Source organism: Rhinoderma darwinii, chromosome 7, assembly GCF_050947455.1.
Source record: "Rhinoderma darwinii isolate aRhiDar2 chromosome 7, aRhiDar2.hap1, whole genome shotgun sequence".
Taxonomy (NCBI): domain Eukaryota; kingdom Metazoa; phylum Chordata; class Amphibia; order Anura; family Rhinodermatidae; genus Rhinoderma; species Rhinoderma darwinii.
The window spans coordinates 1,269,766-1,282,064 of record NC_134693.1 but is presented as its reverse complement, the minus strand read 5'-3'; the positions used below and the strand labels follow the sequence as shown (position 1 = coordinate 1,282,064).

The window sequence follows — 12,299 nt, the reverse complement described above, 5'->3', positions numbered from 1 at the left end:
GGTCAGCAGCCGGAACTACGTCACCCAGACGCGCCCTGACCTGGAAGCTGTTTATAGCGCACTACACACGCTCACTGCTAGAGGTCTCTGCTCCCCGACCTTCACAAGATGGCAGACACGTCAACCGGCAGCTCCCTGACCTTCACAAGATGGCGACGATGTCACGTGATGCAAACATATAGTTTCCCCGAGTAAGATGGCGGCGCTCTGACTGGCAGTTCCGGTTGCTCCGCTCCCTCCTGACTTGTCCGAGGCTCCAGGTTTCGGTCCCCCGTTATATGAGCCGGTGATCGGGGACCTCAGGCCATGGAGAGACCGCCGGAAGATGCTGGAGGGAGCCCGACCCTGTTCCAGCTGTCCGCCCGGGCCGTAACTGCCAACATGGAGCGGCTGGAGGAAGACGTGTGGGGTAAAGAGAATTACGCGTCGGTCATGTGACGGGGGGGTTAGTGGTCATGCGACTGGGGGTGGTGTAGTGGTCATGCGACGGGTGGGGGGGGGGTGGTGTAGTGGTCATGCGACGGGTGGGGGGGGGGTGGTGTAGTGGTCATGCGACGGGTGGGGGGGGGGGTGGCGTAGTGTTCATGCGACGGGGGTGGGGGGGGTGGCGTAGTGGTCATGCGAGGGGGTGGGGGGGGGTGGCGTAGTGGTCATGCGAGGGGGGGGGGGGGTGGCGTAGTGGTCATGCGACGGGGGGGGGGGTGGCGTAGTGGTCATGCGACGGGGGGGGGGGTGGCGTAGTGGTCATGCGACGGGGGGGGGGGGGTGGCGTAGTGGTCATGCGACGGGCGGGGGGGGGTTGGCGTAGTGGTCATGCGACGGGGGGGGGGGGGGGTGGCGTAGTGGTCATGCGACGGGGGGGGGGGGGGGGTGGCGTAGTGGTCATGCGACGGGGGGGGGGGGGGTGGCGTAGTGGTCATGCGACGGGGGGGGGGGGTGGCGTAGTGGTCATGCGACCGGGGGGGGGGTGGCGTAGTGGTCATGCGACGGGGGGGGGGGTGGCGTAGTGGTCATGCGACGGGGGGGGGGGGGGGTGGCGTAGTGGTCATGCGACGGGGGGGGGGGGGTGGCGTAGTGGTCATGCGACGGGGGGGGGGGTGGCGTAGTGGTCATGCGACGGGGGGGGGGGTGGCGTAGTGGTCATGCGACGGGGGGGGGGTGGCGTAGTGGTCATGCGACGGGGGGGGGGTGGCGTAGTGGTCATGCGACGGGGGGGGGTGGCGTAGTGGTCACGCGACGGGGGGGGGGGGTGGCGTAGTGGTCACGCGACGGGGGGGGGGGTGGCGTAGTGGTCACGCGACGGGGGGGGGGTGGCGTAGTGGTCATGCGACGGGGGGGGGGTGGCGTAGTGGTCATGCGACGGGGGGGGGTGGCGTAGTGGTCATGCGACGGGGGGGGGGGTGCGTAGTGGTCACGCGACGGGGGGGGGGGTGGCGTAGTGGTCACGCGACGGGGGGGGGGTGGCGTAGTGGTCACGCGAGGGGGGGGGGGGTGGCGTAGTGGTCACGCGACGGGGGGGTGGTGTAGTGGTCACGCGACGGGGGGGTGGTGTAGTGGTCACGCGACGGGGGGTGGTGTAGTGGTCACGCGACGGGGGGGTGGTGTAGTGGTCACGCGACGGGGGGGTGGTGTAGTGGTCACGCGACGGGGGGGTGGTGTAGTGGTCACGCGACGGGGGGGTGGTGTAGTGGTCACGCGACGGGGGGGTGGTGTAGTGGTCACGCGACGGGGGGGTGGTGTAGTGGTCACGCGACGGGGGGGTGGTGTAGTGGTCACGCGACGGGGGGGTGGTGTAGTGGTCACGCGACGGGCGGGTGGTGTAGTGGTCACGCGACGGGGCGGGTGGTGTAGTGGTCACGCGACGGGGGGGGTGGTGTAGTGGTCACGCGACGGGGGGGTGGTGTAGTGGTCACGCGACGGGGGGGTGGTGTGGTGGTCACGCGACGGGGGGGGTGGTGTGGTGGTCATGCGACGGGGGGGGTGGTGTAGTGGTCACGCGACGGGGGGGGGGGTGGTGTAGTGGTCACGCGACGGGGGGGGGTGGTGTAGTGGTCACGCGACGGGGGGGGGGTGTAGTGGTCATGCGACGGGGGGGGTGGTGTAGTGGTCATGGGGTGGGGGGTGGTGTAGTGGTCACGCGACCGGGGGTGGGGGGGGGGTGTAGTGGTCACACGACCGGGGGGGGTGTAGTGGTCACGCGACCGGGGGGGGTGGTGTAGTGGTCATGCGACGGGGGGGTAATATCCGGCGGTCATGTGACGGGGGTGGGGGGGGTAATATCCGGCGGTCGGTCATGTGACTCTCGTGTGTTCTCAGGGCTCCCCGCGGTGATTCTTCAGGGCGTCCTCCCTCTGCTGAACATTTATTACCTGGAGAGGATCGAGCAGGCGGCAGTGAGGAAAGGTGAGTGCCCCCCCCCCCCCCCCTGATATCCGGACCCCCCCCCCCCTCTGATGTCCGGACCCCCCTTTGATGTCCGGACTCCCCCCCTCCTCTCATGTCCGGACACCACCCTTCTCATGTCCGGACCCCCCCTCTGATGTCGGGACCCCCCCCTCTAGTGTCCGGACCCCCCCCCCTCTGGTGTCCGGACCCCCCCCCCTCTGGTGTCCGGACCCCCCCCCCCTCTGGTGTCCGGACCCCCCCCCCTCTGGTGTCCGGACCCCCCCCCCCCTCTGGTGTCCGGACCCCCCCCCCTCTGATGTCCGGACCCCCCCCCCTCTGATGTCCGGACCCCCCCCCTCTGATGTCCGGACCCCCCCCCCCTCTAGTGTCCGGACCCCCCTTCTCATGTCCGGACCACCCCCCCCTCTGATGTCCGGACCACCCCCCCCTCTGATGTCCGGACCACCCCCCCTCTGATGTCCGGACCCCCCCCTCTGATGTCCGGACCCCCCCCTCTGATGTCCGGACCCCCCCCTCTGATGTCCGGACCCCCCCCTCTGATGTCCGGACCCCCCCCTCTGATGTCCGGACCCCCCCCTCTGATGTCCGGACCCCCCCCCTCTGATGTCCGGACCCCCCCCTCTGATGTCCGGACCCCCCCCCCTCTGATGTCCGGACCCCCCCTCTGATGTCCGGACCCCCCCCTCTGATGTCCGGACCCCCCCCTCTGATGTCCGGACCCCCCCCTCTGATGTCCGGACCCCCCCTCTGATGTCCGGACACCCCCCCTCTGATATCCGGGCCCCCCCCCCCTGTACACAGGGGCCACAGCTGACACGTTCTGTTCCCTCCCCCAGGACTTTCCACTCAGTCCATCTGGTGCAGGTTGTGGAACGACGTCATGAAGAGTAAACCGTCCAGATTTGGGGTGAGTCTGGTGTTGTTATTGGGGGGCTGGGGTGAGTCTGGTGTTATTATTGGGGGGCTGGGGTGAGTCTGGTGTTGTTATTGGGGGGCTGGGACGGGTCTGGCGTTATTATTGGGGGGCTGGGATGGGTCTGGTGTTATTATTGGGGGGCTGGGATGGGTCTGGCGTTATTATTGGGGGGCTGGGATGGGTCTGGTGTTATTATTGGGGGGCTGGGATGGGTCTGGCGTTATTATTGGGGGGCGGGGGCGAGTCTGGCGTTATTATTGGGGGGCTGGGGTGAGTCTGGTGTTATTATTGGGGGGCTGGGGCGAGTCTGGCGTTATTATTGGGGGGCGGGGGCGAGTATGGCGTTATTATTGGGGGTCTGGGGTGGGTCTGGCGTGTGTATTGGGGGGCTGGGGCGGGGTCCGGCGTGTGTATTGGGGGGCTGGGGCGGGTCTGGCGTTATTATTGGGGGGCGGGGGCGAGTACAGCGTTATTATTGGGGGGCTGGGGTGGGTCTGGCGTGTGTATTGGGGGGCTGGGGTGGGTCTGGCGTGTGTATTGGGGGGCGGGGCTTCCTGCCGGTATTAACGGCCCTCCTCCATCTTGGATTCCAGACGGTGACGTGCTGGAGGAAGACGTTTCTTGAATCTTTCTTCCACAATGTTCTGCGCGGGGTCCTGGACGTGTCCTCTGACCGGCGCCTGAACGACCGCCGTTTCTCGCCCCTGGTGCACAGCTCGCGGCACGTCTCAGAACTGACCATCTGTAACAAGCAGCAGGGGGTGACGCAGCTGACCCCCGCCGTGCTGGAGTGCCTCGCCCAGTCTGTGGAGACACTGAAGTTCCTGCACCTGCGCTCGTCTGACCCCAGCACCCAGAGGTCCCTGCGCCAGTTGCTGCACCAGCTCATCCACCACGGGCAGGTGAAGAAGGTGTCGGTGCTGTCCTGGCCTTGTCCTGACAACAAGCTGCTGCTCCTGATCCTGACGATCAGCGCCGGCTACTGGCAGCCTGACTCCCCCTGCAGCTTCTGCCACCAGCCCCCCCCTGACACCACGCCTGGAGACCACCCTGCGCCGGGCAGCACGGGGGAGAGCGCCAGCCTAAGTGCCTTGTTAAGCCTGACACCCCTTAATATCACCTCCAAGCAGAGGGTCGCACCCCCTCAGAAGAGAGCCACAAGAAGCCCCCCTCCAGGAAGAAAACCGCTCACTGCCCCCGCCTCACAGCGCCAGATCATCTACCTCACAGAAAGGACTGGAGCGGGGGGCCGGGGGCACAATGGGGGGCCACTCCTCCGAACCCAGTGATTTATATGACTTCATTTTTAGTGTTTCTGGTGTGGGGGGAGGGGAGAGCAGCCCTGAGGTGTGTTCTTCACAGGAGGAGACAAGTGTCGGGGCGTCACCGTTATGGGGTGCCATCCGCTGCAGGAGTGCCAAAGCTCTGAATCTACACAACGTCCCCCTTACTTTATCCCCCTGCCGCTCTCTCTGCTCCCTGCTGCGCTCCTGGACCTCCCTGGAACGGCTGACTATGGCGTACAATGGTGAGGAGCACCCGGTAACCCCAAACTCTGCTTCATTATAAAGTAGAACTGACGTGAACAAAACAGCAAGTGCTGACGTGTGTGTGTGTGTATAGAGAGACGTGTGTGTAGAGAGACGTGTGTGTAGAGAGACGTGTGTGTAGAGAGACGTGTGTGTAGAGAGACGTGTGTGTAGAGAGACGTGTGTGTAGAGAGACGTGTGTGTAGAGAGACGTGTGTGTAGAGAGGCGTGTGTGTAGAGAGGCGTGTGTGTAGAGAGGCGTGTGTGTAGAGAGGCGTGTGTGTAGAGAGGCGTGTGTGTAGAGAGGCGTGTGTGTAGAGAGGCGTGTGTGTAGAGAGGCGTTGTGTGTAGAGAGGCGTGTGTGTAGAGAGGCGTGTGTGTAGAGAGGCGTGTGTGTAGAGAGAGGCGTGTGTGTATAGAGAGGCGTGTGTGTATAGAGAGGCGTGTGTGTATAGAGAGGCGTGTGTGTATAGAGAGGCGTGTGTGTATAGAGAGGCGTGTGTGTATAGAGAGGCGTGTGTGTATAGAGAGGCGTGTGTGTATAGAGAGGCGTGTGTGTATAGAGGCGTGTGTGTGTATAGAGAGGCGTGTGTGTGTATAGAGAGGCGTGTGTGTGTGTAGAGAGGCGTGTGTGTGTAGAGAGACGTGTGTGTGTAGAGAGACGTGTGTGTGTAGAGAGACGTGTGTGTGTAGAGAGACGTGTGTGTGTAGAGAGACGTGTGTGTGTAGAGAGACGTGTGTGTGTAGAGAGACGTGTGTGTGTAGAGAGACGTGTGTGTGTAGAGAGACGTGTGTGTGTGTGTGTGTGTAGAGAGACGTGTGTGTGTAGAGAGACGTGTGTGTGTGTAGAGGCGTGTGTGTGTATAGAGAGACGTGTGTGTGTGTATAGAGAGACGCGTGTGTGTGTGTGTATAGAGAGGTGCGTGTGTGTATAGAGAGGTGCGTGTGTGTATAGAGAGGTGCGTGTGTGTATAGAGAGGTGCGTGTGTGTGTAGAGAGGTGCGTGTGTGTGTAGAGAGGTGCGTGTGTGTGTAGAGAGGTGCGTGTGTATAGAGAGGTGCGTGTGTGTATAGAGAGGTGCGTGTGTGTATAGAGAGGTGCGTGTGTGTATAGAGAGGTGCGTGTGTGTATAGAGAGGTGCGTGTGTGTATAGAGACGTGCGTGTGTGTATAGAGACGTGCGTGTGTGTATAGAGAGACGTGCGTGTGTGTATAGAGACGTGCGTGTGTATAGAGGCGTGTGTGTGTGTATAGAGGCGTGTGTGTGTGTAGAGGCGTGTGTGTAGAGGCGTGTGTGTGCATGTATAGAGAGAGGTGTGTGTGTAGAGGAGTGTGTGTAAAAAGAGGCGTGTGTGTATAGAGAGACGTGTGTCTTTATAGAGACGTGTGTGTAGAGAGGCGTGTGTGTGTATAGAGACGTGTGTGTGTATAGAGACGTGTGTGTGTCTGTATAGAGAGACGTGTGTCTGTATAGAGAGACGTGTGTCTGTATAGAGAGACGTGTGTGTGTGTGTATAGAGAGACGTGTGTGTGTGTGTATAGAGGTGTGTGTGTATAGAGGCGTGTGTGTATAGAGAGGCGTGTGTGTATAGAGAGGCGTGTGTGTGTGTATAGAGAGACGTGTGTGTGTATAGAGGCGTGTGTGTGCATGTATAGAGGTGTGTGTGTATAGAGGCGTGTGTGTATAGAGAGGCGTGTGTGTATAGAGAGGCGTGTGTGTATAGAGAGGCGTGTGTGTGTCTGTATAGAGAGGCGTACGTGTGTCTGTATAGAGAGACGTGTGTGTGTAGAGAGGCGTGTGTGTATAGAGGCGTGTGTGTCTGTATAGAGAGACGCGTGTGTGTATAGAGAGACGCGTGTGTGTATAGAGAGACGCGTGTGTGTGTGTATAGAGAGACGTGTGTGCATGTATAGAGACGTGTGTGTATAGAGAGGCGTGTGTGTATAGAGAGACGTGTGCGTGTGTAGAGAGGCGTGTGTGTGCATGTATAGAGGCGCGTGTGTGTATAGAGAGAGGCGCGTGTGTGTATAGAGAGACGCATGTGTGTGTGTAGAGAGACGCGCGCGCGCGTGTGTGTGTGTGTATATATAGAGAGGCGCGTGTGTGTAGAGAGGCGCGTGTGTGTATAGAGTCGCTTGTGTATAGAGACGTGTGTGTGTGTGTGTGTGTATAGAGTCGCGTGTGTGTATAGAGTCGCGTGTGTGTATAGAGTCGCGTGTGTGTATAGAGTCGCGTGTGTGTATAGAGTCGCGTGTGTGTATAGAGTCGCGTGTGTGTGTGTGTGTGTATAGAGAGAGGCGTGTGTGTGTGTATAGAGAGGCGTGTGTGTGTATAGAAGCGTGTGTGTATAGAGAGACGTGTGTGTATAGAGAGGCGTGTGTGTGTGTAGAGGCGTGTGTGTGCATGTATAGAGACGTGTGCGTGTGTGTAGAGGCGTGTGTGTATAGGCGCGCGTGTGTAGAGAGAGGCGCGCGTGTGTAGAGAGAGGCGCGCGTGTGTAGAGAGAGGCGCGTGTGTATAGAGAGACGTGTGTGTGTGTGTATAGAGAGACGTGTGTGTATAGAGAGACGCGTGTGTGTATATAGAGAGGAGTGTGTGTGTGTGTGTATAGAGAGGCGTGTGTGTGTATAGAGACGCGTGTGTGTATAGAGAGACGTGTGTGTGTATATAGAGAGACGTGTGTATAGAGAGACGTGTGTATAGAGAGGTGCGTGTGTGTATAGAGGTGCGTGTGTGTATAGAGGTGCGTGTGTGTGTATAGAGGTGCGTGTGTGTATAGAGAGGTGTGTGTGTATAGAGAGACGCGTGTGTGTGTGTAGAGAGACGTGTGTGTGTGTATAGAGAGACGTGTGTGTGTAGAGGCGTGTCTGTATAGAGGGACGTGTGCGTGTGTATAGAGAGACGCGTGTGTGTATAGAGAGACGTGTGCGTGTGTGTAGAGGCGTGTGTATAGAGAGACGTGTGTGTGTATAGAGAGACGCGCGTGTGTGTGTGTGTGTGTATAGAGTCGTGTGTGTATAGAGTCGTGTGTGTATAGAGAGTCGTGTGTGTGTATAGAGAGTCGTGTGTGTGTATAGAGACGTGTGTATAGAGACGTGTGTGTGTATAGAGAGGCGCGTGTGTGTGTAGAGGCGCGTGTGTGTGTAGAGGCGCATGTGTGTAGAGAGGCGCGTGTGTGTGTGTAGAGAGACGCGTGTGTGTATAGAGACGCGTGTGTGTATAGAGAGGCGTGTGTGTGTGTATAGAAGCGTGTGTGTATAGAGGCGTGTGTGTGCATGTATAGAGACGTGTGCGTGTGTGTAGAGAGAGGCGTGTGTGTATAGAGAGACGTGTGTGTATAGAGAGACGTGTGTGTGCATGTATAGAGACGTGTGCGTAGAGAGAGGCGTGTGCGTATAGAGAGACGTGTGTGTATAGAGAGACGTGTGTGTGTGTATAGAGAGGCGCGTGTGTGTAGAGGCGCGCGTGTGTAGAGAGAGACGCGTGTGTATAGAGAGACACGTGTGTGGGTATAGAGAGGCGCGTGTGTGTGTATATAGAGAGGAGTGTGTGTGTGTGTGTATAGAGAGACGTGTGTATAGAGACGTGTGGGTATAGGGAGACGTGTGTGTGTGTGTGTGTGTGTGTATATAGAGAGACGTGTGTGTATAGAGAGGCGTGTGTGTATATAGAGGCGTGTGTGTATAGAGAGTCGTGTGTGTGTATAGAGAGTCGTGTGTGTGTATAGAGACGTGTGTGTGTATAGAGAGGCGCGTGTGTGTGTAGAGGCGCGTGTGTGTGTAGAGGCGCGTGTGTGTAGAGAGGCGCGTGTGTGTGTGTAGAGAGACGCGTGTGTGTATAGAGACGCGTGTGTGTATAGAGAGGCGTGTGTGTGTGTATAGAAGCGTGTGTGTATAGAGGCGTGTGTGTGCATGTATAGAGACGTGTGCGTGTGTGTAGAGAGAGGCGTGTGTGTATAGAGAGACGTGTGTGTGTATAGAGAGACGTGTGTGTGTATAGAGAGACGTGTGTGTGCATGTATAGAGACGTGTGCGTAGAGAGAGACGTGTGCGTATAGAGAGACGTGTGTGTGTGTATAGAGAGGCGCGCGTGTGTAGAGAGAGGCGCGTGTGTATAGAGAGACACGTGTGTGGGTATAGAGAGGCGCGTGTGTGTGTATATAGAGAGGAGTGTGTGTGTGTGTGTGTGTATAGAGAGACGTGTGTATAGAGACGTGTGGGTATAGAGAGACGTGTGTGTGTGTGTGTGTGTGTATATAGAGAGACGTGTGTGTATAGAGAGGTGTGTGTATAGAGAGGCGTGTGTGTGTGTATAGAGAGACGTGTGTGTGTATGGAGAGGCGTGTGTGTATAGAGACGTGTGGGTATAGAGAGACGTGTGTGTGTGTGTGTGTGTATAGAGAGGTGTGTGTATAGAGAGGCGTGTGTGTGTGTATAGAGAGACGTGTGTGTGTAGAGAGGAGTGTGTAAAAAGAGGCGTGTGTGTAAAAAGAGGCGTGTGTGTAAAAAGAGGCGTGTGTGTATAGAGAGACGTGTGTGTGTATAGAGGCGTGTCTGTATAGAGGGACGTGTGCGTGTGTATAGAGAGACGTGTGTGTGTGTGTGTGTGTGTGTGTAGAGAGGCGTGTGTGTATAGAGACGTGTGGGTATAGAGAGACGTGTGTGTGTGTGTGTATAGAGAGGTGTGTGTATAGAGAGGCGTGTGTGTGTGTATAGAGAGACGTGTGTGTGTAGAGAGGAGTGTGTAAAAAGAGGCGTGTGTGTAAAAAGAGGCGTGTGTGTAAAAAGAGGCGTGTGTGTAAAAAGAGGCGTGTGTGTATAGAGAGACGTGTGTGTGTATAGAGGCGTGTCTGTATAGAGGGACGTGTGCGTGTGTATAGAGAGACGTGTGTGTGTGTGTGTGTGTGTGTGTGTGTGTAGAGAGGTGTGTGTGTGTAGAGAGGCGTGTGTGTGCATGTATAGAGAGACGTGTGTGTGTATAGAGAGGCGTGTGTGTATAGAGAGACGTGTGTGTGTATAGAGAGACGCGTGTGTGTGTGTGTGTAGAGAGACGTGTGTGCATGTATAGAGAGGCGTGTGTGTATAGAGAGACGCGCGTGTGTGTGTGTGTGTAGAGAGACGCGTGTGTGTCTGTAGAGAGACGCGTGTGTGTAGAGAGACGCGTGTGTGTAGAGAGACGCGTGTGTGTAGAGAGACGTGTGTGTATAGAGACGTGTGTGTGTAGAGACGTGTGTGTGTGTGTGTGTGTGTGTGTATAGAGAGGTGTGTGTGTATAGAGACGCGTGTGTGTAGAGACCTGTGTGTGTATAGAGAGGCGCGTGTGTGTAGAGACGTGTGTGTATAGAGAGGCGCGTGTGTGTATAGAGAGACGTGTGTGTGTATAGAGAGGCGTGTGTGTGTAGAGACGTGTGTGTATAGAGAGGCGCGTGTGTGTATAGAGAGACGTGTGTGTGTGTATAGAGAGACGCGTGTGTGTATAGAGAGACGTGTGTGTGTATAGAGGCGTGTGTGTGTATAGAGAGACGTGTGTGTGTGTATAGACGTGTGTATAGAGAGGCGCGTGTGTGTGTGTGTGTATAGAGAGACGTGTGTGTGTATAGAGAGACGTGTGTGTGTATAGAGAGACGTGTGTGTGTATATAGAGACGTGTGTGTGTGTGTATAGAGACGTGTGTGTGTATAGAGAGACGTGTGTGTGTATAGAGACGTGTGTGTGTAGAGAGGCGCGTGTGTGTGTGTGTAGAGAGAGTCGTGTGTGTGTATATAGAGACGTGTGTGTGTGTGTGTGTGTGTGTGTGTGGAGAGAGACGTGTTTGTAGAGAGACGTGTGGGTATAGAGAGGCGCGTGTGTGTGTATATAGAGAGGTGTGTGTATAGAGAGGCGCGTGTGTGTGTATAGAGAGACGTGTGTGTGTGTGTATAGAGACGTTTGTGTGTATAGAGACGTGTGTGTGTGTGTATAGAGCGAGGCGTGTGTGTAGAGAGGCGCGTGTGTGTAGAGAGGCGCGTGTGTGTAGAGAGAGGCGCGTGTGTGTAGAGAGAGGCGCGTGTGTGTAGAGAGTCGCGTGTGTGTGTATAGAGACGTGTGTGTATAGAGACGTGTGTGTATAGAGACGTGTGTGTGTGTGTGTATAGAGAGACGCGTGTGTGTGTAGAGAGGCGCGTGTGTAGAGAGGCGCGTGTGCGTAGAGGCGTGTGTGTAGAGAGTCGCGTGTGTATAGAGAGTCGCGTGTGTATAGAGAGTCGCGTGTGTAGAGAGTCGCGTGTGTATAGAGAGACGTGTGTGTAGAGAGACGTGTGTGTAGAGAGACGTGTGTGTGTGTGTGTATAGAGAGACGCGTGTGTGTGTGTGTGTGTATAGAGAGACGCGTGTGTGTGTAGAGAGGCGCGTGTGTAGAGAGGCGCGTGTGCGTAGAGGCGTGTGTGTAGAGAGTCGCGTGTGTATAGAGAGTCGCGTGTGTGTAGAGAGTCGCGTGTGTAGAGAGTCGCGTGTGTATAGAGAGACGTGTGTGTAGAGAGACGTGTGTGTAGAGAGACGTGTGTGTGTGTGTGTAGAGAGACTTGTGGGTATAGAGAGGCGCGTGTGTGTGTATAGAGGCGCGTGTGTGTGTATAGAGAGACTGTGTAGAGAGACGTGTGTGTATAGAGAGACGTGTGTGTGTATATAGAGACGTGTGTGTGTATAGAGAGACGTGCGTGTGTGTGTAGAGAGACGTGTGGGTATAGAGAGACGTGTGTGTATAGAGAGACTGTGTGTGTGTGTGTGTAGAGAGACGTGTGTGTGTGTATAGAGACGTGTGTGTGTGTGTGTGTGTGTAGAGAGACGTGTGTGTGTGTATAGAGACGTGTGTGTGTGTGTGTATATAGAGAGGCGCGTGTGTGTAGAGGCGTGTGCGTGTAGAGGCGTGTGCGTGTGTGTATAGAGAGACGCGTGTGTGTGTGTATAGAGAGATGTGTGTGTGTGTGTGTGTGTGTGTGTGTGTGTGTGTGTGTATAGAGAGACGTGTGTAGAGGAGTGTGTGTAGAGAGGCGCGTGTGTGTAGAGAGACGTGTGTGTGTGTGTATAGAGGCGTGTGTGTAGAGAGAGGCGTGTGTGTAGAGAGAGAGGCGTGTGTGTATAGGGAGAGGCGTGTGTGTATAGAGAGACGCGCGCGTGTGTGTATATAGAGAGACGTGTGTGTATAGAGAGGCGTGTGTGTATAGAGAGGCGTGTGTGTATAGAGACGTGTGTGTATAGAGAGACGTGTGTGTATAGAGAGACGCGTGTGTATAGAGAGACGTGTGTGTGTAGAGACGCGCGCGCGCGCGTGTATGTGTGTGTATAGAGAGTTGTGTGTATAGAGAGGCGTGTATGTGTAGAGAGACGTGTGTGTATATAGAGACGTGTGTGTGTGTGTGTGTCTCTGTATAGAGACGTGTGTGGGTATAGAGAGACTTGTGTGTGTATAGA

At 56.7% G+C, this 12,299-nt stretch overlaps 2 protein-coding genes across 2 annotated transcripts in view; both read left to right on the top strand.

Moving 5' to 3' along the window:
• The window catches only part of RAD54L (RAD54 like), a 42,777-nt gene extending 42,638 nt beyond the window's left edge, over nucleotides 1-139 (top strand). Inside the window, exon 11 of the mRNA XM_075832038.1 lies at nucleotides 7-139. Coding sequence (XP_075688153.1) covers nucleotides 7-139 — 133 coding nt within the window. The remainder of the gene's footprint in view (nucleotides 1-6) is intronic.
• The window catches only part of LRRC41 (leucine rich repeat containing 41), a 29,087-nt gene continuing 16,866 nt past the window's right edge, over nucleotides 79-12,299 (top strand). Inside the window, 6 exon segments of the mRNA XM_075832559.1 lie at nucleotides 79-409; nucleotides 2,317-2,403; nucleotides 3,243-3,313; nucleotides 3,916-4,489; nucleotides 4,492-4,512; nucleotides 4,515-4,850. Of these exon segments, the coding sequence (XP_075688674.1) occupies nucleotides 307-409; nucleotides 2,317-2,403; nucleotides 3,243-3,313; nucleotides 3,916-4,489; nucleotides 4,492-4,512; nucleotides 4,515-4,850 (1,192 nt within the window). The 5' untranslated portion in view covers nucleotides 79-306.